Here is a 25,331-nt window from a genome sequence, read left to right on the forward strand (position 1 = left end):
ACATTGGCTATTAGTTTGGTAGGTATCTGTTCATTTCCCATTGTAAGTTTGATATCATTATTTTCTTCTCTTATTTTTCTTTGGTGTAAAAGTTTTGAAAGAACTCTCCAATTCTTCTGAATATTACCACTGTTCTGAAATTCATTCTGATAGTAATTCTTTTTCAAAAAGCTTATTCAAATTGTTTGCTCTATTTGGAAAATGCTGAAATTTTTGCCAAGATATCAATTTTTTTTCGGAAGTGTTTTCTACAGTTATCCCTTTCTCGTGCTAGAAAAAGATAGTCGTGATTATAAATCCATGGTACACCTCTTTGATTAAGACGTACTGATGTATATGGGGCATGTCTATCACAAATTCCCAACAGAGTACTTATAAAACAACTCCATACATCCTGACCAGATGAATGAAATTCTTTCAAGTCAGTGTTGCTCATATCTTCTTTAAATTTGTCAAAATCAAAATGTTTGAGCGAGCGAAATTCGCTTATCTTTGGAGAAAGAGGTTGATATTTACCTTTAATGACAGTTAATATTACGTAAGGATCACTTAAACCTGTTGCACTCCTGATTTAACGACACTTTCACTAAGTGAGTCAGAAATACAAATTAAATCAATAAATAATCGACTGTTAGGCGTAACTCTCGTGGGATCAGATATAACCTGCGTCATCTCTTCAGTCATACATACATTTTTTGATTTTTTTGGCAGATTATTATCAGTTAACATGTTATAGTTAAAATCCCCAAGTATACTCTACTACTGGCCTACATTTTTTTCTAAACAAGCTCTTCAACGCACACAGTGGCGACTCCGTGGAAGTTTGATGAATTGGGGGGGGGGGGGGGAGGGGCCAAACGACCTATTTTTTCTATATTGATTTACTGGGGGAAATAATGTTACACGATGTATACATCTCTTATTTCTTCACTTTTCATTTTCTTCGTTTTTTTCATTTAACTTTTAAAAAATATTGGAAGGGGGTTTTCTACTGTAGCGCTGCCCCTAGCCCCCACCTGAGCCCAATATCAACATCTTCTGAGTCTCCAGAGCAAGGCCCTGGGAAGCGGGGGTGATGAAGCATTCCAAGATTATTCATTTATTTTTCATTTAGGTTTTATTTCCACAAATCCGTTATGTTACAAAACTTTGATAACTTACATAACTAAGCTGAGCAACCATTACACACGTAGACTATATAAGTATAAATAGCAAGCATTCTTAATCAATACATATTAATACATGTTTAAGTACATACAACGGAAAAGTGGAGGAAACCTTAGAAGCAGAATGCTTGTAGATAAGGTTCCCTTTTTTTATACATCACTTTTGATATAACTACTTAATAATAAACGTGACAACATTTTATCAATCAAATTACACCGACAAAAACAACACAACACAGAAACGTGACAAAAAACAAAGAAAAAAAGAAACGAAGAAATAAAAGAACAAAAGAAATAAAGCAAGCAGCTGCCATCCAACAGAATTTAAGAAACTTCTGGATAATAAGCTCTGTGGACAAAAATACAATAGAGCATGCCAATAAAGAGCAATTTCAGTTTGTTTCATTATATCGAAGAAGAAGCTATGCTTTCAAGTGATGTTTGAAAATATAATAATTTTGTAGTTGCTTAAGTGTCATATCCAAGGAATTCCAATAAACTGAACCAGTATATACTGTCGTCCTTTTCCTAAGTACTGTTCTCAACCTATGCAAGTGAAAGAATGACGACTGTCGGGTAGGATAAGTATGCAAATGTTGATTCTTTTGGAATAGTGATGTAAAAGCATGAGGAAGAGCATTTGAGTTCAATTTAAACATAAAACACCGTTAAAAAAAAATTATATAAATCATGCACCTTTAATATTTTATTGTTGAAAAATAAAATATTTGTGTGACTTAACCTGTCAGAATGGCAAATTATTCGCAATACCCGTTTTTGAAGAATTAACAATTTATCCAGTTGGTAATTAAACGAATTACCCCCATGCAAGTATACCGTAGTTCAGATAAGGTAGGATAAGTGTTGAGTACAAACCATTTAAAATATGCATAGGAAATGACGATTTTAGTTTATTGATTAACCCAACATCCCTCGCAAGCAATTTACTTAAATTCAAATCATGCTCTTTCCAAGAAAGTTTATTGTCAATAATAAGACCAAGAAATTTTAACGAATCAACTATATTTACAACAGTATTATTAAAGGAGAATGAAACCTTTGGACCAAGACAGCTTGTGTGAAAACAGAAAAAACCAAAGAAACAGATCAACGAAAGTTTGAGAAAAATCGGACAAATAATGAGAAAGTTATGAGCTTTTGAATATTGCGATCACTAATGCTATGGAGATCCTCATATTGGCAATGCGACAAAGATGTGTGATGTCACTCTAGAACAACTCTCCCCATTACTTTACTATATATTTCACTTAAATTGCCTCTTTTATTACATCTATCAGTAGAACATGTATTCTTTCTATAGGAGGGCATGTAATACAGATTTTTAAAGAATACATCATGGATAAAGAGTTTGTATCACCATACGAAAAAGCAAAAAGACACATTTTCAGGGTATTTCATAGTCCATCAAAGGGAAAGTTGTTCATGTGTGACATCACGCATCCTTGTCGCGTTGCCAATGAAAGGATCTCCATAGCATTAGAGATTGCAATATTCAAAAGCTCATAACTTTCTCATTATTTGTCCGATTTTTCTCAAACTTTCTTTGTTCTTATTCTTTGATTTTTCTGTTTTGACACAAGCCTACTTGTTCGTAAGGTTTTATTCCCCTTTAATGTAAACATTACCGGGTTACTGTGAAATAGAATTCTGAAAAACATACCTTGAGTTTTATTTATGTTAAGGGAAAGTTTATTAGCGCATATCCATTCTGCAACAAGTCTGAGTTCAATATTAACTGTTTCTAGTAGGATTTTTGGATTTTTATGGGAAAAGAAAACAGAATAATCATCAGCGAATAGAGTAAATGACAGGACCCGAGAAGAGTTTTGAAAGTCATTCATATACAAAATAAAAAGTAAAGATCCAATGAGAGATCCCTGGGGGACACCACAAGGTAGCTGTTTAAAAGACGAATTAACACCCTTAATAGAAACGAATTGAGACCTTCCTATGAGATAGCTTCTAAACCACTCCAAGGCCATCCCACGAATACCGTAGTGAAAAAGTTAATACAGTAATATTTGATGGTCAATGGTATCGAAGGCCTTGGAGAGGTCCAAAAATATTCCAAGTATATGACAATGATCATCGTTAGCAGAAGCAACATGATTAACGAATTGTAAAATTGCATGTATCGTGGAATGTGTTTGTCTGAAACCAAATTGCGAATCTGCGAAAACATTATTACTTACAAAGAACGACATATTACGATCAAAAATAAGTTTTTCTAACACTTTGGGAATTGACGATAGCAGTGATATTGGCCTATAATTATTGGAGTCTAAAGGATCACCTTTCTTCAATATCGGAATAATTTAAGCGATTTTCATTGCATCCGGTACAACACATTCACTTATAGATAAATTGAAAATGTGCTCTAGAGGTTCAGTAATTTAATTTATGATATGTTTCAGCAAGAAATTACTAACTTCATCATGTCCCATACTTCGCTTGGCTTTCATATTTTTTACAATTCGTAAAATTTCTGATGAATTGGTTGGACTATTCGAGGGGTGCTGTGAATGTTATACAACATAGGCAGAACCCCCTGGTCACCTGAGGACGGTTTCATAATGCTGTTCGTGTGTTAAGAGTGACTTTAAGTACGACTGGTGATCCTTTCTTGTGGTAAATGATATTCCCCATTAAATGTTCATTGGTGATTATCTAGGGTGGAAGAAAGATTCATCAGTCGATATTAAAGTTGCTTTTAACTTACGAACAGCTTTATGAAACACCCACCAGGTTGGTATGCCTAAAGGTATAAATTTGACCCAAATTACCTTCATTTTGGAGCAAACCCCTTTTTCCTGCTTGTCGGTTGTTTTTACCAATATCACCTCTTGTTGTAGTGGAAATAATTATTTTGGGGCTTGTAAACATTTGTTTTCAAATCCGGCACCCCCTCTTCAAATCTCGTTCACATGCCCTTAACTCCACAGCATATAAAAATTAAATGTATAGTTTCCCTCGTATTTTGATATTATATGAACATATTATTAAAGTAAATTTTCAAAATATAAAATGCATTTATTGTGCAGTTGCATGACGTTTTGACTCATTTTAAACAATTTCTGTTCTCTCCATTTTTTTCTTTTCTTGTCTGAATCACTTTGGCTGCGATGGCCCCTATCTCGGAGCACAACCTTTGGAATGAAGGCGCCAATTAATTCTATTAATTGATATCTATTTTGATAATATTACAATTATTAATGCAATGACATAATAATGTCAGGAGATGAATATCCTATGCGTTCTAGGTTTCCTGCGATAGAACGTTCCCCGGACGTATCACTCAAATCCTTTATCATGGTTTGCCGTACTTGCTCATCCTTCAGGAAATGTCGAAGTACGGGCTTTTCCTGGTCTAGGCACCGGTCCTGTATCTCCTTGGCTATCTTCTCAGCGTCGGTCGCCTTTGATATCCGGATGGACCGTTGAATATGGCCTAGATGCTCACGGTCCAAGTCATCGATCTCGTCGTCGCCTAACAATGCATCAACGCTGGCACAAACTATGTCATCCATTCTTGTACCAACCCGACCAAACTCTACTAAACAAACTCTAGAGAGTGAGAGGGAGAGAGAGAATAATAATAATAATAATAATAATAATATAGGGTATTTATATTGCGCACATATCCACCTTGTTAGGTGCTCAAGGCGCTCCTATATTACCCGGGTAAGCTAGGCGTTCATAGCGCACACAGCTTTTTAATGAATTACTTCCTACCGGTACCCATTTACCTCACCTGGGTTGAGTGCAGCACATTGTGGATCAGTTTCTTGCTGAAGGAAATTACGCCGTGGCTGGGATTCGAACCCACGACCCTCTGTTTCAAAGTCCGAAGACTAATCCACTGGGCCACAACGCTCCACAAAGGGAGAGAGGGAGAGAGGGGGAGAGGGGGGGGGGGGGGGGGTGAGAGAGAAGGGGGGGGGGAAAGAAACAATCTCATAAACAAAAAATGGGTGGGGGCGAACTCAAAATTATCACACAAAACATGCAAAATGCGTTCTCATTGGCAATATATTATTCAGAATTGAGAGATTTTAACTTCAGTGTTAATTTTTGTTATACCCTTGCAAATTTGACCCTAAACACATAGCTTTTCTAGCGAAATAGATACCTTTTTCATTATTTTACTGTTTTTAACACCCTTATTACGTTACGAACGTAACATGCTCTATCTTGAAAAAGACATACTTTTACGTGTTTTTTGGTCGCGCATGGTATCCACTCGTTAGTGTATACTAGGTGGCCCCTTTGGATTTTCTGATATCATAACCATCCAAACCCTATACTTGTGATGTTCCCATGAAATACTGACCAATCAGACACAACTTTCGGTGACGTAACAATACCTACCGAATGTTGTATGGCCTCAGGCCGGCAGCCAGGGATTCGAAAAAGCCTTCAATCGCGAACTTTGTTGAACAATAAAAATCATAATATGGTCGACCTAGAGGGAGAGAGATGAAGAAATAATGATAAGAGAGAGAGGGGGTAACAAGGAAGGGGGGGGGGGGGGATAAGAGAGAATAGCCCAAGCGCACTTCATTCATTTTAGAGTGATTAATATTTGATTTTTTTTTGGGGGGGGAGGGGGGCTTATCATATATTTGGGACAAAATTCACCCCCTTCAGAAAGATCCTGGATCCACGCCTAGTATCATGGGTAATGTAGGTTGGTTGTGATTGGGTGGGGATATCATGAATAAGAAATTGGTATTGATGATATTACCTAGCCTTCCTAAACCACTTGACATCGAAACGATCTTCCCAGCTCTTCTCTCTTTCATGTGAGGCAGGACAGCTTGCGTAAGTCTCATATTCCCGATCACATTCACACTGAACAAATGGTCGATCTTCTCCCGCGTGATCTGCTCGGGAATCCCGACGGCTATGACCCCTGCATTGTTAACTGTCAATGTATATAAGAACAATAAGACGGTTATTGGTGTATTATGTACAGTTTTATTATAATGAAATTCATTGGCATCGCAGCTTTACCCTGTTGGAAAGAACACATGTCACATAGTATGATCACAGTGTGTTCACATAGATATGCGTAAATGCGTTCACATAGATATGCGTAAATATGAAATTATTTACGCATACTGTTAAAATGCTCCAAGTCAACAGTGTGGAGATATTTTCCACTGTGGACACCTCAACAGTGTGACTCTTCAGTGTGTTCACATAGTCGACTATTTAGAGATGTGATTCATACTGTAGAAAAGATCCTACAGTGCGAAGGTGATTTCACATTGTGTTCCACACTGTGATCACAATGTGGTAGACACTGTGTGGGATACTTTGTTCTTTCAAGTAGGGTTATTCTATTTGTCCTCTCGATGATTACTTTTTTGCCGGAAAATGCCCGATGTGGTCAATTTTAAGAAGTAACGTATACATGTATTTAGATTTTTCTCCTCTCTCGGTAGGTTGCTCTTACGGTGCCCCAATATCCGTGACGTCATGCAATCGTAGATTTGAGATTAGATTTCGCACATCTCTTTTATGGCGCAAAAAAGTCCTTCCCTTTTCAACAAACCATGATTGAAAAAACACTTCTTATTTATTTTGTATGGAAGAAACTGACAGACACTGACATTGTCAAACAAGATTGATCAATTATTTTTTGTGCCATCTTGCATGATAAAATCCCGAAAAAGTTAGTCATTACAACGACATCTTTCTTACGCAAAGAAAGTGTACAAAATACTTCTACCTTAGGTAAAAAATGTAATACAAAGCCAACAAACTTGTTTGTCGTAACTAAACTGTAGACCGACCCTTTTCTTTAGAATGTCATTTTTGAAAAAAATAAATTTGACTTTGAAAATGTGCCGAACAATTCAAATTTGCTTATTTTTTCCTCCCTTTCCTTGCAAAAACGAAAACTGGGGAATAGCGTATTATAACATTGACCATAGATCTGATGCATAAAGCTTTTGTCATAAAAAACTTTTTATTCCCATAATTTTAATGTGTAATATTCAGTGGCATAATTTTGTTTGCCAGAGTTTTTTTTTTTTTTTTTTTTTTTTTTGGGGGGGGGGGGGCAAAAGTTTTATGCAATGGGTCATATCATTAGAAAAATACCACCGCGTCCGCCACTCTTCGAGATCTAACTTTCATACCATACCTAAATAGGTAAAGGAATGTCCGACCGACCGGTCGACCCTTCCCGCCCTCTGATACGACAACTAAATCATTTTGGCCTAACTACAGACTATAATGGTCATTTTTAAAGGAATCGTATATTTTAATGACAATGACTTTTCGCTTAATACTGGTTTAAAGATTTGTGACCGTTACACGAGGCTTATTTTAAGGACACTGCATGGCACAATCCGGCCGTCAGATGGTAAAACGGTCTAACTCGAAAATTTGACTTTTTGAGGTAAATTCACTTTCCTTGTAATGTGATGGCGCTCTTTCCAATGGTGCTATCGAGAAAATCCAATCACGATTGATTTTGAGGTAATTTCCGCTATCTTGGTACTCTTATGTATTTTTCCTTCAGATTTGATGGTAAAATGGTCTGAGTTAGCCCATCTCGAAAATCGCTGAAGTATTTTGCGCATTGGAGTAAGATGGTAAAATGGTCTATCTCGAAGATAGACCATTTTACCCTTTTATGATGTGTAGGAATTAGTGTATACATGTGCTGTGGTTAAACAGTCTATCTAAACAAAAATCTCATTTATTTCATTATCAAAACCCCAAATAAGCTAAAAAAATATTCAGTTATTAGTGTTTATTGTGCTTCTTCTTTTCCCATTGCTAAAAATGCATTACTTCCGTCTTATAAAAAAAGCTCAAACCTCTAAACTTTAAAGTCATTTTTCTCAGAACAGTGATTTTTGAGATAGACCGTTTTACCATCTCAGGATTTGACTTTTTTCATTATGGTATATAGATATTATATACACAACAAAAAAAGTAAGTCCCCCCTTGAACAAACATCGATAATTTCCGAACCAATGCGAGTTTTTGATATATTTTTACATGAGCGTGTAGGTAATTTTATAAGCTACCCTCTGAGTAAATGTTATGGACGTATTTTACGTCATGCTTCAGTGAGCACCATCAAAAGGTAAAAATTTTACTTTTCAAAAGTCACAAGCCAAAAATCATGACTTTGATTCCATTTTATTGGAACTGATTCCACATTCTCATCATGAAAAATAGTCAGAAGGCTTGTAAAAGTACTTTCTAAAAGACGACACAATTTTTTTGGCTAAATTTCATGGTTAAATAAACACAAGTCCAAATTTGCTATAATTGGATTTTTGCACATTTTCACCAATAAAAATGATAGAATATGATGACAGTTATTTTTGGGAAGAGTATCTTCAACAATATTCATCGTTTCACGGTTCAATGAACATTTATTGAAAACAAAAAATACGATTTTCAAATATCATAGGCAAGTATTGTTTCATTTTGGTAAACTGAAACTGATCTTTTATCAACTTTTCGTTATAATCATGACCAATTAACGTGCTTCAATGATTCAAAGGCGTTTAATTAAACATTCACGCTTGAATGAACATGTGGAATGTGATTAGCTCTTTTTTACGTTATTGGAAAAAAAATGCAATTTGTAACTATGGATATCTGTCACAAACCTCCTTGCATGGTTCATTTGATTTGATTTTTATGAAAATCCTGATGTTTAATGCATCAGTGAGCACACAATATTCGAAAATTATGCAAACGAGAAGAAAGTTCAAGGCCTTGGCCTCACTCTGTGCCGTATCGAATTGTTATTTTGGTGTGCGCGCCTTTTGGATAGTTTTACTCTGAAGCCATGTGCAAAGTTTCATGAAATAACTGTTGGCAGAAGTAACAAAAACCGTCCATGAAACAAACCCCTTATTTCATATTCGTTAAAATTTTGACTTCCTCTCTCATAGACTTGTGTACATTATGGGTGCATATGTTTAAGAATAAGTAACCCCTTATTCAATATGGTGGAACTTTTTTTCAAGGTTGTCTTTAGCAATGTCATTTGGCAGTAATGTTTATCAACCTATGGGCAGAATTCTGTGCAAAAATGAAATAGATTTGTTTATTTACGGATGAGTGAGCACGCATCAAAGTGAGAAAATGGGTATTTTCAATGTCACAGACTCATTTAAAGGGTAATAAGGTGAATATTGGGGGCAAATTCGGTTTAAAATGTGACTTTTATTGCTGTTGTTTTTATCATCCATCATTTCTATCACCACACACTTACCGAACTTAACATTTTCATGGTTGAGCGAGCACATTCTAAAACTTAGGAATGAATACTCTTTATACTGCATAAATGTATTTTGTTCCTTACAATTTCCCATGATCAGTTTAATTTATGGACAAATCAGTGGTGGATGCAGAATTTTAAAATGGGGTAGGGGCCTATAATCGGGGGAGCCACCAACATTTTCAAATTTTAATATGACCTAACAAGTTGTAGAGGATACTACCAAAAAACCCCTATGATGATACGTCACAATACAGGGGCCGCGGAACGGTTTTCAAAGTGTGGGGGAGGGGCTGAGCCAAAAGTGGGGGGGGGGGGGCTGACCATGCAAAAAATCACAATCGTATGGTCATTTTTACATTTTTGTACATGATTTTTGAAAAAATGGGGCCCCTGCACCCCCGCTTCCGCGGCCCCTGCGATATTGTGCTCACTCAACCATGAACATACGATATCAAAATTGTGTGTGGAGTGGCTAAATGATGAATAGCAAAACAGCATAACACCATAAAATTCACCTAAAAACAACTTTTGCCCAACTTTGTATTTGCACAATCTGAAAAACGACTCTTGTGACTTTCAAAAATTTTCATTTTTAATTCAATCTTCAATTACTCATGCATGACTCAACCGATCAATCTCATTTTTCCCCAGGAGTTGCTTAATGAGTGTAGAAAACCACCTACGAAATATCATATCTTAAAATAACTCCGTTCAAAAGTTACAGCAATTTGATTTAGGTGGGACTTACTTTTTTTGTTGTGTATAAAGAAGTGAAATATGCAGAACGTTCAATGTGAAGCTGTTCAACTAATACTTCGAGACCGTCCCATGAAATTTTTAACAGTAAATCGAACATTAAAGCCACTAGAAATGAAAAAAAAATCCTTTGTGCTTCTATACAAATTGGTCGATGGCTGAACGAATTATTTCAGATCTTGACTCTGGCTATTAATAGTTGCCTGCATTGTCCTTTATTGAGTACGGGAATGGTACAATATTTGTTTGCCACGATGCCGTGAATTTCGACAGCCCATCAAATTTTTAGAGAAATTAAGAGAGGGGATTGGTTTCAAAAGTGTGATTTTTACGATTGAAGTTTTCGATATCCCGCTTTGCATTAGTTCAGGGGAGGCGAACAGTATTCTCGTAAGGGGGGGGGGGCAAAGCCAAACAGGGGCTCTGATAATGTCAAAATTGGCGTTTTAGCGCAAACGGTATTTTTACCATGAGATTATCATCTGCGTGAAGTAGTTGCGTGCTTTGTAGTAATTAAGTGTTGAGCAAAGCCTTTTGGAGTGATTTCTGATTAAAAAGATATTTTTGGTTCTAGGATAATTACCCCCCTGACAATCACCCCCGGACAACTACCCCCGTACAATTACCCCCGAGGACAATAACCCCCCAACAATTACCCCCCGGGCAATCACCCCCAAACAATTACCTCTGAGGACATGTACCCCAGGACGATTACCCCTTGAAAATCCTCCCTTCTCTCCGGCATCGATGTTACAATCAAGCGGGACCCATTTGAAGTCTTGGCCGGTGGAATAGGTTTTCGAAATATTTTCTACTTCATCTTACGTTAATAACATTTTCCTCTTTTATATTGCTCTTTCTCTTTTTTCTCTCTCTCACTTTTTTCTTTTTTTTCCCTTGCTTTTTCAATTTTCTTCCTTTACCGCTCTCTTCCCTTTTTTGCTTAGCAGCACCTTCTGCATCATGAAAAATGGGGATGGGGCTTGCACTCCAAACCTCCCGTTTGGCTGCGCATATTTGCATCAGAAAATATGTAAACTCATACTGAGTTTTCATAGTGAACGCGATTAGACATAATAATCACAAACGCTGAATATCGCTGATTCCAACTGATCTGATTTTTTAAATATTAATTTTGGGTTTAATTTCAGGAAAGGTATCAGACAAATAGATAAAACGTAAAAAAGGACACCTTCATAGGTAGAAATATTGAAAGTCGATAAGATGTCAAGAAGGACCTATAAACCTGTTATTTTACAACAATTCAACTAACAAGAAGCTAACAATTGGTGCACATTCCAGATTAAGATGTGGCTTTATAACTTAATACAGTAAGCTAAAAACAACTTTATCCGAAGAATCAAATAATGAGACCGCGCAGCGTAAGCTGAAAATATTAATATTCAGACCATAAAACGGACATTTTACAGAGCACTTGTAAAAATCAATTTGTAAATGAAAAAAATAATGAAAGCTTGATATAGTGACATAAAATGAAAGCCTTCCCCACACCTTATATTATTCACTCCTCTTCCTCCTCTTATTTTCCCCTTCTTATTTTCTTTCTTTCTCCCCCCTTTTTTTGCTCCGTCAATTTTTTTCAGGGGGGGGGGGGGGCACACCAAATTTCATGGGGGCATGTGCCCCCTGCCCCCCGTAGCTACGCCACTGCAAAGATTGCCAAAACGAATGATCTTATACTACGATTACATAAAAATTATGATCGAATTCAGGGTTTCGTATAGCTTTGCAGATGGAATTCACTTTTACAGCTTTCTTACGGCGTTCGTATTCCAAGATACTCGAGAATGCCTTACATGTAAGTACTTCTTACGTTAAAGGTACGGCTGTCGTATGACTCTGTGCACTCCCTTTGTCTTGGGGGTTATTGTCCGGGGGGGGGGGGGGGTAATTGTTCCCGGTGGTAATTGTCCTCGGGGGTAATTGTCAAGGGGATGATTGTCCTGGAGGGGGAGGGGGGGTAATTTTCCTAGGGGGTAATTTTCCGGGGGGTTATTGTCCTCAGGGGTAATTGTCCTCGGGGGTAATTGTCCGGGGGTAATTGTCTTCGGGGGTAATTGTCTGGGGGGGGGGGGGTTATTGTCCAGGGGGTAGTTGTCCTGATACGACATTTAGGCTTTATTTTTGGAAAAATGTTCAAATCTGAAGTTGTATAATTCGCTTTTTTTGGTCAATTATGGCGCTTATTACTGTTAAAAGGGCATCCTTTGGATATGTAGCGAGCGCGAATCGCGAGCTCAAACTTTCGGACATTTCATGTATTTAGAGACGAAAATTAAATATTCCGAGCATTTTATATAATCAGGAAAAAGATGTAACGCGATCTTAATTTTTTAATACGCTGGCCAGAAAAGGAACCTGTTAATATAAATATAGTAACTCATTATAGGATACAATCTCACCAATTGAACAATGTGAGTGCAAAGTGCAAACAGACAATTGTGTAATATTCCAACCTGAAAACTGGAAATTCTAAGCATTTTTTGTAACCTTGAACAGAATGAGTACCTTACTAAACAATAATTGAGGCGAGTGCGAGGCGCGAGCCAAAAACTGTGTGATTATCTAACCTTAATTGTATTAGAGTTTACGTCAAAAATTGTATTTCATTTTGAAAAGAGGCATTTTTTTCCTACGGGATTTGTTCGGAATGGAGCAAGTGCCCAACCTGCCTTCCTTGTTCCATCGCCCCTGCAGCAATTGTTAGCGTTCTCACTTCCATTCTATCTTTCATCAAGTTCTCTTTTTCTATATATCTATTAATTTATCCACTTTGTTATATATTTCTTCAATTTTGTATTCACTTATTTGTTTATTTATTTGTTTATTTATTCATGTATTTATTTAGTCATATTCATCGACTATTTCTTTATTCATTAAAACAAATGTTACCAGGATAAGAGGAGTAGTAAAACGGAAATTGGGAGTACTGAGACCTTGCAATTACACAACAGCGCATGAAACATCAAAATGTTTTATTTCATTTCAAGATTCATTTCAATAAACATAAATTATAGGGATCGCATGGTGCATGGGTCACACGTTCCTAATGTAATTGGAGCATACCCAAATCAATCGTTTTTTTCTTTCCAAACTATTTAGCAAACTTAACGCTTCGGTATACCTTAATTGCCCAAGGGCAAGGATCATACTTGTATTTACCGTGTTGATCGATGCAAATTTGTTTCTTGTTGTGTACGTGACATTCTGGTTCTCAGGCTCGCTGTCATTTTTTTCCTTTTCCTCAATAAAGTTAAAATAGTCTGGCTCCAAGTAGGTTTTAGACGGGTAAAGGCATAAAGTCAAATTTTCATGACGGTTTCTCAAAGAAACCAGAAAATGACAAAAATTGTATTAGAGATAATGGAATTAGTACGTTAATATCAGAAGCATTCCGCTAAAGGCGAAATTGCTCCCCCCAAAACACACACACACACACACATTTTCACTCATAAAATGTATACCTCTAACTAACTGATTGAAACGAATGGGGTGTGAGTGACGTCACATAGACCCTGCTTGTTGAAGCTCAGAGTCACCTATTCTGATCACAATATAAATTTCCGCCCCTCAGGGTCAGCGATTTGTCCTTCCCCTTTTTAAAACGAGAAATGTTGAATTTTAGAGAGAGAGATACGAGTTTTAGCATAGCTTAAAAAAGAAGGTCAATCATGAGTCTCATTTCTGATTGGTTAAAAGTTAAGCTGTGTTTAATTTTTGGAATTGCTGTTGAATACAACTATTTCTGCAATATTGAGAAAACACAATTTCAGTTTTATTCTGTGTTTAAATTTTTCGTTTATATAATTTTTTTTCCGACTAACAATAACGATGTGAATTCTTTAAGAAACTCTAGCGATTCAAAATATTAATAAACCTATATATATGGTTACAAAGGTTCGAACTAATGACGGATTCGTACGATTTTGTTTAAGGCCTTCTGAAGAACAACTTAAGACCACTAGCGTACCTACGGGGGGGGGGCAGTCTGCCCCCCTGACGAGCCACAACCCATACAAAAGACATATCACTGCCCCCCTGACGAGCTTGAAAGACCTTTTTTGCCCCCCCCCCTGACGAGCTTGAAGACCTCTATTGCCCCCTCTGACGAGCTTGAAGACCTTTTTTATTTATTTTTTTATTTTTTGGCTTGTCAATTTTTTTGGCGGCCGATTTTGCCCCCCCCCCTGTGGGAAATCCTAGGTACGCCACTGCTTAAGACCTTCTTGAGAAACTCAATTTTGTATACAATGGCTATACAGTGCGTATAAAACAGTTTACACTTTGAAAAAGCCCTGGGAATTTAAAAATATACACCATGTGGGTAATTTTTTTCACATATAACCTTAGGTTTGGGTCTCATCTATCCAATGACAGTAAAAGCTTTTACAGAATGTTACACTTGAGTGAGCACTGTCCATTTTTGTAAAGCTCGCAGAAATCTGTTTGCGCAGAAATGCTAGTTTTCACGCTGTGTCAAGGGGAAAGGGCGAAATCAAACTTACCCTGCGAAATAATTTCTCATACATTTCCCTTGCACTTTTAGTCAATTGAAATGAAACGGATACATTCAAGCATTTTGTAACAATTTTGCCACCCAAATTGAAATTTCAACATTTAGTAAGCACAACCTTTACCCTTTTTGTGCCAGCTGGATCTGAGGACATAACTGAATCTTTATATTTTTTTTTCAATTCAATTCAATTCAATTCAATTGAATCAGACATCTCCAGCATTTTCTCACTGAGTTTTTATCATTTAAAGTGGGTTTACATTTCATTTTTCGTTAATACCTGTTTCTCCACACCTTTTCCAAGCTTGACAATGATTAACAAAATTAAATCTAGCCTAAGCCATTTCATGTAAATCATAGCTCAGTGTAAAGCAAATATCGTCTCCATGGCGTCGGTGTGTGGGGGAGTGGGGTGGGGCGCAATGCATTCATCGAAGTGTTCTGGGCAAGGAAACAAGTTTTGAAAAAGTAAAAGATATCTTCAAATCAATTTTACTAGCTAAATTCCACATTTTCTTCATGATTAAAGAGAAATTCCAGTATTTGCAGTAAACACTGATTTCATGAGAAAGTCTGTAAAACAAGGCTTAATTGTCAGTATATCATCGAGGATCTAGATCTGGTACAGTTACATAAACTGAACTTTGTGAAATCTTGAAATCTACGCTGAAAAATGTTCACTCTGAAGATCACCAACACAGATAGGCACACGTGGGACAGTGTATTATTATTGCTAAAATAAAGACCCGACGGAAGTGACCGAATCCGCGCTTATTTTGCTTATTTCTCAGCAATTACACAATTTCTTCCAGAATCCTTTGGCACATATTTTTTATTCATACAAACAGACACTTAGGTGGTCATTATATTAGATTCTGTAAAAAGTCATTTTTAGATCGTTACCAAAACTGGAATTTATCTTTAAGGTCTACTTTTATTTGCATAACTATTTCAAAGTTCTGCGGAAATCATTTTTTCACTAAATTTTCAAAAGTAAGTGGTGCTCACTCAAGCGGAAATATTTTTCGACAGTTATATCGTTATTTGCTTAAATGGATCTGTACCAATGTTAAAATGTGGAAAAATCTTCAGGATATTACAAATGTATAATTTTACAGGACTTTTTCAAAGTGTTAACTTTTTTTGATACGCACTGTAGAACTCGCATAGTCGTTTTTCGTAAAAAAAAAATACATTGAGCTATTTTTCGTCATATTCACTGCCATTTTACGATTTTCGTTAGGTCACACATGCAACTCACGACACTATCAAGTCATTCGTAAGAAGTTTCTACTCCACAGTTGCACAAATTGTGTACATATGCCTCACGAGTCACCTACGAACGCCTTACAAACACCAAGAGTCGTTCGTAAGAACGCCGTTCGAATCTTCGTTTGTAAGGCCTTCTTATACAAACACTGTCATCGAAGAATTGTCTCTCCACCTTACAAAAGTCATGCGTAATTCTTACGATGTTCTTAAGGTGCCTGTGCGGCCGCTTGCGAAGAGAGAGTTTCGTACGACGTTAAAAAATATTTGAACAAGGCCATCCACCATGCGAACTTTTGATAGGTCTACCAACGGTTTCGTACGACGTTCTTGAGATCATCTTACGAAACGATTTAAAGGTCGTTCATACGGCGTTCTTAATGGATTTTGTGACCGATACATAAGCAGTGATCACTGAAATCAATTCACCTATAATTGGACCAACTGGCGAATCCAGGGGGGGGGGGCATAGCTGGCCCGTACTTCTCCCCTTTTGAGAGGCACAATTATAATTTGTAATGTAAAAATGCCGTTAAAACACAAGTGTACCCCCTTTTGAAAGTGAAGACCTTTTTGTTTTCTTGTTTGTCAATTAATTTTCGTGGACAAAATGTCCTTTTATTTTTGCTTGTCAAATTTTTCCTCGGGAAAATGCGCCCCCTTTTGGAAAATCCTGGATCCACTCCTGATTGGACGTTCAGGAAGAGCATATCGATTGTATAACTGGCTCTGAATGGAGTAATCCATGCTTATCTTAAAAAAAATCATATTCACAGTTGATTTTTTTTATTTTGTACAATGCTTTATTGTTTTCATTTTTGATTCGACAAATGAACTCAAACCACATTAAACCACGCGTGATAGGAGAGCCTTGAGCACATATCAAGGAGGATATATGTGCACAATGGAGATAAATAGCATGCACTATTGTCTTCATCACTATTTTGGTCACGGCGGGCGGGGTTCGGATACAGATCAGTGATACCAGTTGATTAGTTGCTAGTGTGATATTAATCGCATCCACCTTGGTGACCCAGTACTACTCCATATAGTTCAAAAAGTGCTTCCATAGTCATTTAATCATATTTGGACTCCAAGGTCACATAACCAATTTCTTTTCATTTTGTGTCCTCTCCCATACATTCTTGATATTTTAAAATATAAAATTACGCGTGAGAATAAAAATAACAGACATGACCGTGTAGGAGCTCAAAAGCTCAAAGAAGCTTAGAAAATAAACACTGGGCATACCTGGGAGCCTTTTGAAATAGTAATGAAAAGAAGGACATTCTTGCAGTTAAAAGCATTCTGTATACCGGCTAGACGAGGTCCCTGGGTAAATAAAATATAACGAATGAGTAAATGAATAAAAAATGAAATGAGGAAAAGGGAATGTATATGAGTCCGTGTGCGCATTAATTTTTTTCCCTAAAGCTTCCATCCTCATTGTCTCCCTTGTGGATTTTTTAAAACCTTCCAAAGACGCCCTTTTACCCAAATTCACGATTTACCAGCTCCAATAATGAAAGAAAATGTATTCCGTATATCACGCATATTTCTTTTTTGTTTGTCAGAATTCTATTAGCAATAGCCTACTTTTGAAGGATTTTTTCCATTAAAAATCATTTTGCTTTCTGAAGGTATCTATTCACTTTCTGTACCAAATACTTCAATATATTAGTTCTATTAAATTTAACCAAATCAATTAGGTCTTAAGTGCTTTGATGCATATGATATTTTGTACAAACGATTTAATTTAGGTGAGCAGGGGCATTAACTCTTCACTGTTAGCTACAAATTTACTTTTGTTTCACATAAAGTGGATAGTCGATTTTCCATGAACAAGTTCAGTCAATGTCAATAGAATCATAAAATTGTTGTTTGGTGAATACATTCAGTACATTTATCTAATTGAAACAATGCATAATGAATCGAAGAGATATTATTTACAAGAATATGAAGAAATACACGTAGGTAACTTTGCTATTTACATCAGATTTTTATGAAATTTTCAGCGTCTTGCTCGGTAAATTTTACTATTACATAATTATTTATCACCTTCAACGTTAACAATCACGTTTTCCGATTTTTTTTAACCTTTGAAGATTGGGAATTGAATCAATGGCATGCCTGTCGAATTTCGTCATCCCACTGCATATTTTTTATGAGCAACGGTAACAAAAAGTTTCTGAAAAGATTCTGAAAAATATACCGCCCGAGGGAACGAAGCAACCGAGCCCAAGATAACGTAGTATTTTAACCATAAAAAGCTTCATATCTGACGCCCTTTACTTTGTGTATAATAGGGATTCAGATTTTACTACAGTTCCTCCTTTTCCATGTTTCCCTTTCGCATTTTCTCTGCCATTCCATTTCTAACCTAACTCTTTGGTTACATTGACCTTTGACATTAAAAGTTTGGAACTCGACAATACATGAACGAAATCGAAGAAGCAAAGCAACCAAGCTAAAATAGTAGATTTGATGCATTAACCTGGGGGGGGGGGGGGGCGTTAAATGCTTTAATATACCTATATACCATTTCCTTTATTTTTCCCTTCCTTCTTTCTTTTTTGGGGTTGTTTTTCGGGGGGTCACGTCACTGGTTACATTCTCCGCGAGAGAGTGCCGATGTCTTGACGCACCAAGCCTATAGAATCGCTGCGGTTTTTTTTTATTTCACCGGAAAACCGTAATTTTTCCCACCAAATTTTACGATGAAACTAACGTAACATTTTCGAAAGGCCCAAACGTTGAAATCGGTGTGTTAGCCCCCAAAGTTTACGATTACCGGTAAAATTTACGGTAGAAAGTCGCGGAGCAGGTAGGAATTTAACGTATTTGTATTTTGACGGTAAATTGCTGCCGACATGCTGCGCGACTTTCCACGGTAAGTCTAACGGTTTATCGCAAAATATGCAGATATGGGGGTTTACACACCGATCTGACGATTGATTTGGGTCTTTCGTAAATTTAACGTTTTTTCACAAGAAAATTGGCCAGGAAAAAAATACGTTTTCCCCGTTGAAATTACTGTATTTTTGTTTACATTGTAAACTACTTTCCCAAAACTTTCAGCATCCACCTACACAAGTTTAAATATGCAAATGATTAAATTGAATTCGTGAAGGTAAGATGATAATGGAATGGATCAAATGCGATGGAAAATTAAATCGCCGCTACATCCTAGGAGAAAAATAATCAAAAGAGCAAAGAAAAGAAAAATGAGATGGAAAATGCGGGTACCCTGCGTCCCCGCCTGGAATCACAGCTTTTAACGGTCATTCTATTTTTCATGAAAATATTTGAATGATATCTGACCTGGAAATATATTATGAATTCAAATAAATCAACTTACTCAAAACATCGATACGCCCATGAGAGTTAATGACATTGTCCACCACGTAAGATATATTATCGTCATCCGTCACGTCCAAAACTTTGATAAAAACTGTCTTATCCAGGGCGTCACCCACGGCAGTCATCAGCTCCGCCTTTTCCGACATCGACATTACCGTTGCGATGACGATGTATCGCTGATCGTTGTCGAGAGCGAGACGAGTGGCAGTGGCGAGCCCGATTCCCGTTGAGCAACCGGTAATTAGAACAATTTGAGGCGCCATTTTGAAATGTGTTTAATGTGATATCTTCAAATTCAAATGATTAGAATGTGTCCGCTTAGGCTCAACGATAGAAAACAGTTATAGATTTAAAGATCCGTTACAAATAAGTACTTCTTTTAATACCATATACTGACCATATTACACACTTGACGGGGCAGACATAAAACAAACTTGTATTGCATACCATATTTCAAAAGTCTTTTTGTTGACGATTCGGAACAGTGAACACGTTATGGGAGGCCCTGAAGGAAGATGGCTTTAGGGGTGTAGCCCCGTCAAAATCAGGGAGATGCGAAGTTTGAAGGCTTGGAAATAAATGAAATGAAATGGAGAGCGGAAAGACGATTTGCAAAACAAGATAACGAAACCCACCCTCGACCTCGAGTCTAGCATCACTAGTCATTATTATATTCACTATATCATAACGCCCCATAAATAGCAAGGCTGTATTATACTGTAGAGTCCATGGTATACATGATCTATACAAAGTACTGTGTAACCATGGACCCTACACTGTAAAAACTGTGGTGTTAAAACTGACACCAATTGGTGTTAATAGAGGACCACACCCTGAGGTGTTAAAAAAACACCCTAGAGATTGTACATAACACCAAAGAGTGTAAATGTAACAACCATTGGTGTTGTAATAACACCTATAGGTGTAAAACTAACACTACCAATTTAACACCGGTGTAAAATAACTGGTGTGGTCCTCTATGTACACCACGTCCCCCACCCCCTGGTATAGCCACACATGCCTGCCTCAACCGTACGGGTGCAAATAATCTACTCGGTTGGATAACTCTATGGGGTCATGGACATGGTGGGTTGCATTATGACGCGTGAACTCGATGAAAGACGCCATTGAAGTCTTTTTGATGTTGCTGTAGTTGTTACATTTAAGCAGTGGCGAAACTACGGGGGGCATGGAGGGCACTTGCCCCATCAATCAGCTGGCAAAATAAAACGGGGAAAAGAAGAAAAAGAGGGAGAAAGCAGAAATCATCGTTCAATATAATGTTATATAATACTATAATAATGTTATTTCTTCATAATTTTATGAAACATAATTTGCCAAGGGCCTACGTACTCATTGTTACTGGTGCTCGCATTGTCTGTTTAACTAGATAATATATTAAATACTTTTTCGGAACACTATAGTTTTCAAGTATATTTGAGAGACAAATCATGTCAATATACACCAAATATATTTCATCGCACTTCGAATTATTATTGTTTTATATGGTGACATATGCTTCCCTTTCATGACTACTTAAAATGATTGCCCCATTATAAGGTCTTAATATAAAACATTTCCTTTCAGTGCTTACGTTCGCTTTGGTGGATTGGTGAGATATGTCTGCTCTTCATGAATACCAAAATCAGTCCTTATAATGTCCCCCTTTCTGATCTGAATATCAAAAGTTTTCAGCTCGCGCTTCGCATTATTTGGTTAGTGAAATACGTATGATCTTAGTGAATTCCTACAAACAAGCCTTAGAATGCCCCTCTTCAGATCTGAATTTCCTAAATTTTCAGCTCGCGCTCGCATTAATTGATTAGTGAGGTGCGTGTCATAATCATGATTACAAGACTACAAAAAGTGTTACATGTGTTTAGATGTAATTCTAACAAGCAAGCGCTTGGATCTCACATTAGATGACTATGGTGAGATATGCATATTCTTAATGAATTCCTAAAATATAGTCCTTAAAATGTCCCTGTTTGGGGTCAATATATACAAAAACTTCAGCTCGCGCTTCGCGCTCGTATAGTTTGTTTAGCGAGACAGGTACGTATCATGATAACAGAAATTTGCGTATAATGTCCCTTTTAGGTCTAAATATCAAAAATTTTCAGCTCGCGCTTCGCGCTCGCATTATTTGATCAGTGAGAAACATATCCGTTGAATGGCACTGTCCTTAACTGTCGATAGCAATGACCTTCTGAGTTATATGACTGAGAACCACTTACTGACGCTCCCATAATAAAAACCTTTTTAAATTATAACCAATATTTTTTTGGCTAACAAATGAATCTAATTTATCAATACACAAGCTATATTCAGACACTTAAGTTTAGGCTGTTAGTAAACAAAAATACTTTTACGCTTTATGCTTATTCCTATCTGTTATACTCTGAAATCATTGTTATCTATGTTGATATGAACGAATATTAAAAAAAAATGGAATTAGGACCCCATTGGAAACAAACCTTTCGGCTTTCTTGGGTTAACCTGTCAAGGTATTCTTCCCATTTATTGTACACTCTTAAAAATGTTGGGCAACATACGGTCCACACAACAATTGGTTAAAACTTTATCCACTTCTGGGTAGTTTTACACCAATAATGTGTGCTTTGGGTGAAAACTACACAGTATTGGTGTAAAACTACCCAGAATTGGATAAAGTTTTAACCAATTGTTGTGTGGACCGTATGTTGCCCAACATTTTTAAGAGTGTATCCTATATCCTGTGATATTCTTGACTTATAAGATCAATCAATTGTGAAATCCAATTCTTTACTATGGGACACATTTTTGGTTGCAATGGACCGTTAACCGCGCATGCATTGTTATGCCAGTCTGCCAGATAAATAGCAAAGAATCCTTTAAATTGTGATATGAAGAATGATGAAATATCTTTGAAAGGAATGAAAAGAAACAAATAATCATTTCACGTGGTATAGACTGCAAACAAACATGGTATGAAAGAAAGTGCTGGATTGTTAAATAAATAAAAAAGTTTGACAAGCACCCCACCCCTCCCCCCCCCAAAAGAGGAAGTTTTCACTCTCAAATGAAGGTGATTTTGAGCCCCCCAAATTAACAAACACGGTAGGAGCGGGTGCATGGAGACGATTTATTTTTTCAAGGGAGTGCTGGATTGTAAAAATAGTTTGATAAGCTAAAAGAAAAAGAATGGGTTTCCCTTCCAAATAAAGGTGATTTTTTTTTTTTTTTTTTTTTTTTTTTTTTTTGGGGGGGGGGATCTTTCCTTTTATTATATTTTAAGCAATGATGCAATTGAACAGGTTAATTAATTTAAATATCTTGGTTTGATAATAGACCCGTACCTGCGTTGGAGTTGTCATATCAATAATGTGCGCAACAAGTTGTCAAGAACTATTGGTTTTATACGACGGATTCGGTACCTCTTACCCAAGCGAGTTTTATTAATGGTGTATAATTATCTTACCGTACATTGATTATTGTAATGTAATATGGGGGCAGAGTGCAATATGTTATGTTACAAAAATCCAAAGATTAGAAAAACCGGTATGCACGGTTAATACTTAAAGGAGAATGAAACCCTTAAAACCAGCTGAATCCATATCAAAGAGAAAAATCAAAGAAACATATTGTTGAAAGTTTGAGGAAGATTGAATGAATAATAAGAAAGTTATGAGCATTTGAATATTGAGATCACTAATGCCATGTAGATCCTCCCATTGGCAATGCGACCAAGATCTGTGATGTCACACACGTACAACTCCCTCATTACTTTAGTACTTATTTCACTTATATATCCACTTTTATAGAGTGTATCACAAGGTGAGGTGTTCTCTTTATGAGAGGACAAGTACAGAGGTTTCACAACATTATATCATTGATGAATCATTTGTCATATGATGAGAATGAGCAAAAAGAGATGTTTTGGGGTATATTTTCAGTGTCCAAAAGGGGAGAGTTGTTCATCTGTGACATCATAGATCTTGGTCGCATTGCCAATGGGAGGATCTCCATAGCATTAGTGATCTCGACATTCAAATGCTCATAACTCTTCTATTGCTAGTCCTATTTTACTCAAACTTTTGTTGATCTTATTCTTTGATTTTTCTGCTTTCACAAAAAGCTAACTTGCTCCAAGAGTTTCATTCTCCTTTAATGCAGATTTTTATACCCCTCACTTATCCATGTTATCTGAACTTTCCTGGCAAACAGTTCAACAAAGAATTAAATATCAAACCGCCTTATTTATGTACAAAATTCAAAATAATTTAATGCCATCATATTTGAAAAATATTATAATTCCGAGAAAAGTTTCTATTTATACACGATATGCTGCTAACTCTCCACAACCAAGAACTAATTATTTTAAACGCTCGCTACATTATAATGGTTCGTTAACTTGGAACAACTTACCGTCCGATATCCGTGCAATAACCTCAGCTAATGTGTAGGCTTTTTACTCTCAAACCAGTTTGATTTTATTTAATGTATTCATTTTTGTGTAGGCGTATGTGTGCGTGAGGTTGTGTGCTCGTGTATGTGGATGTTTATGCGTGAATGTGATTAATATCCGAAGTATAATACTATTTTGTTTTGTTTATTATTATCATGTATTATGTAAAGTTTTACTTTGTAATTTATTGTGTATATTTTAAATGTTTTTTATCTGTATAGACAGGGCCCCTTGGCAGAACAATACTCGGTATCGAAAGGGCTACCCTGTATAAAGAAAACCTAATAAATAAATAAATAAATAAATAAATAAATTAATTAATTAATTAATTAATTAAATAAATAAATAAATAAATAAATAAATAAATAAATAAATAAATAAATAAATAAATAAATAAATAAATAAATAAATAAATAAATAAATAAATAAATAAATAAATAAATAAATAAATAAATAAATAAATAAATAAATAAATAAATAAATAAATAAATAAATAAATAAATAAATAAATAAATAAATAAATAAATAAATGAATAAATAAGTGATATCACTTTTAAATAATAAAGACCCGGTATTTCTATTATGGTTTTCATGTAGCCTTTTCTTTTCCCCTGGCTGCTATTATTTCAAGCTTTCAGCTTACGATAGTTGGCCTCTGCATGTAAATGTATTTGTTGTTGTTTACATGAATTATGTCTATATCTACTTAACTACTATACAATCATGACAATTGTCACCTTTGTAACTTGATCATTATGTATGTTTGATATCATTGTTATAAATTTGTAATTTTGATTTATTATTATTAATAAATGCAGAAATAACTGCTTAAAAAAATTGACAACCACAAGCACAAAAAGGGAATTTTGCTCGGAAGCGAAGATGATTTCAAGGAGAAATAATTAACAAGCAAAAAAGGGCATTTCGCTTAAAAAAAGTGATTTAGGGGTAAATGTATTATAGCAATCCAACCTAATTTCCAGGAAAATATTTGGGGGTATCCTGCTTCCAAGGGACATGCGGTAGAACAAGAAAAACCAATTATTTTTTGTATTGTAATAAAGTGACCTAGGTGGGGCCATACTCTGGGTCTTTTGTACTTTTGGCTTTCAAATAAGAATAGAATGAACTGCCCCAAACCCCTACATCAACAGATATTGCTTGGTAAATGATATATGCTAGGGAGTGGAGCCTGCGAGAATACAGAGTCAAATGTCTTTAATGTTGATTTAGTTTCAGTGCGGTTTATTTTTCATAATAAAAAGTACAATACAATGATTTTATCATAATAGCTCTATGATTTTATGATGCCAGATTGCAAATAGAACGACAAAAATATGAAGGGAAATCTATTCAAAAGCAGAGATTCGACTGAGAAAATTGAATTATAGAGAGAGAGAGAGAGAGGGGTGGGAGGGAGAGATTGAGAGAGAGAGGGAGAGATATGCATGGTATTCTGACACTTTTTTTAAATAAGTTTTTGAAGTGGGCACAGAACGATTCATTCTTTTTTTTTAA

General features: G+C 36.1%; 1 protein-coding gene across 1 annotated transcript; it reads right to left on the reverse strand.

Moving 5' to 3' along the window:
* Positions 1-1,112: 1,112 nt before the first annotated feature.
* Positions 1,113-19,629, reverse strand: LOC129280555 (retinol dehydrogenase 8-like). The gene is made up of 4 exons (XM_054916556.2): positions 19,365-19,629; positions 5,932-6,111; positions 5,556-5,649; positions 1,113-4,751 (listed from the first exon to the last, which is right to left on the reverse strand). The coding sequence occupies exons 1-4, from the start codon at positions 19,627-19,629 to the stop codon at positions 4,397-4,399; spliced, it is 894 nt and encodes a 297-aa protein (XP_054772531.2). The 3' UTR covers positions 1,113-4,396.
* Between the last annotated feature and the right edge of the window lie 5,702 nt (positions 19,630-25,331).

Source organism: Lytechinus pictus, chromosome 17 (assembly GCF_037042905.1).
Source record: "Lytechinus pictus isolate F3 Inbred chromosome 17, Lp3.0, whole genome shotgun sequence".
NCBI lineage: Eukaryota > Metazoa > Echinodermata > Echinoidea > Temnopleuroida > Toxopneustidae > Lytechinus > Lytechinus pictus.

Coding starts and splice junctions, on each gene's coding strand:
- LOC129280555 (XM_054916556.2), bottom strand. CDS start 19,629: ATGGCGCCTCAAATTGTTCTAATTACCGGTTGCTCAACGGGAATCGGG. Junction 5,650..5,931: donor AAGTGGTTTAGGAAGGCTAG/GTAATATCATCA, acceptor CTCTCCCTCTAG/GTCGACCATATTATGATTTT. Junction 4,752..5,555: donor CTGAGGCCATACAACATTCG/GTAGGTATTGTT, acceptor CTCACTCTCTAG/AGTTTGTTTAGTAGAGTTTG.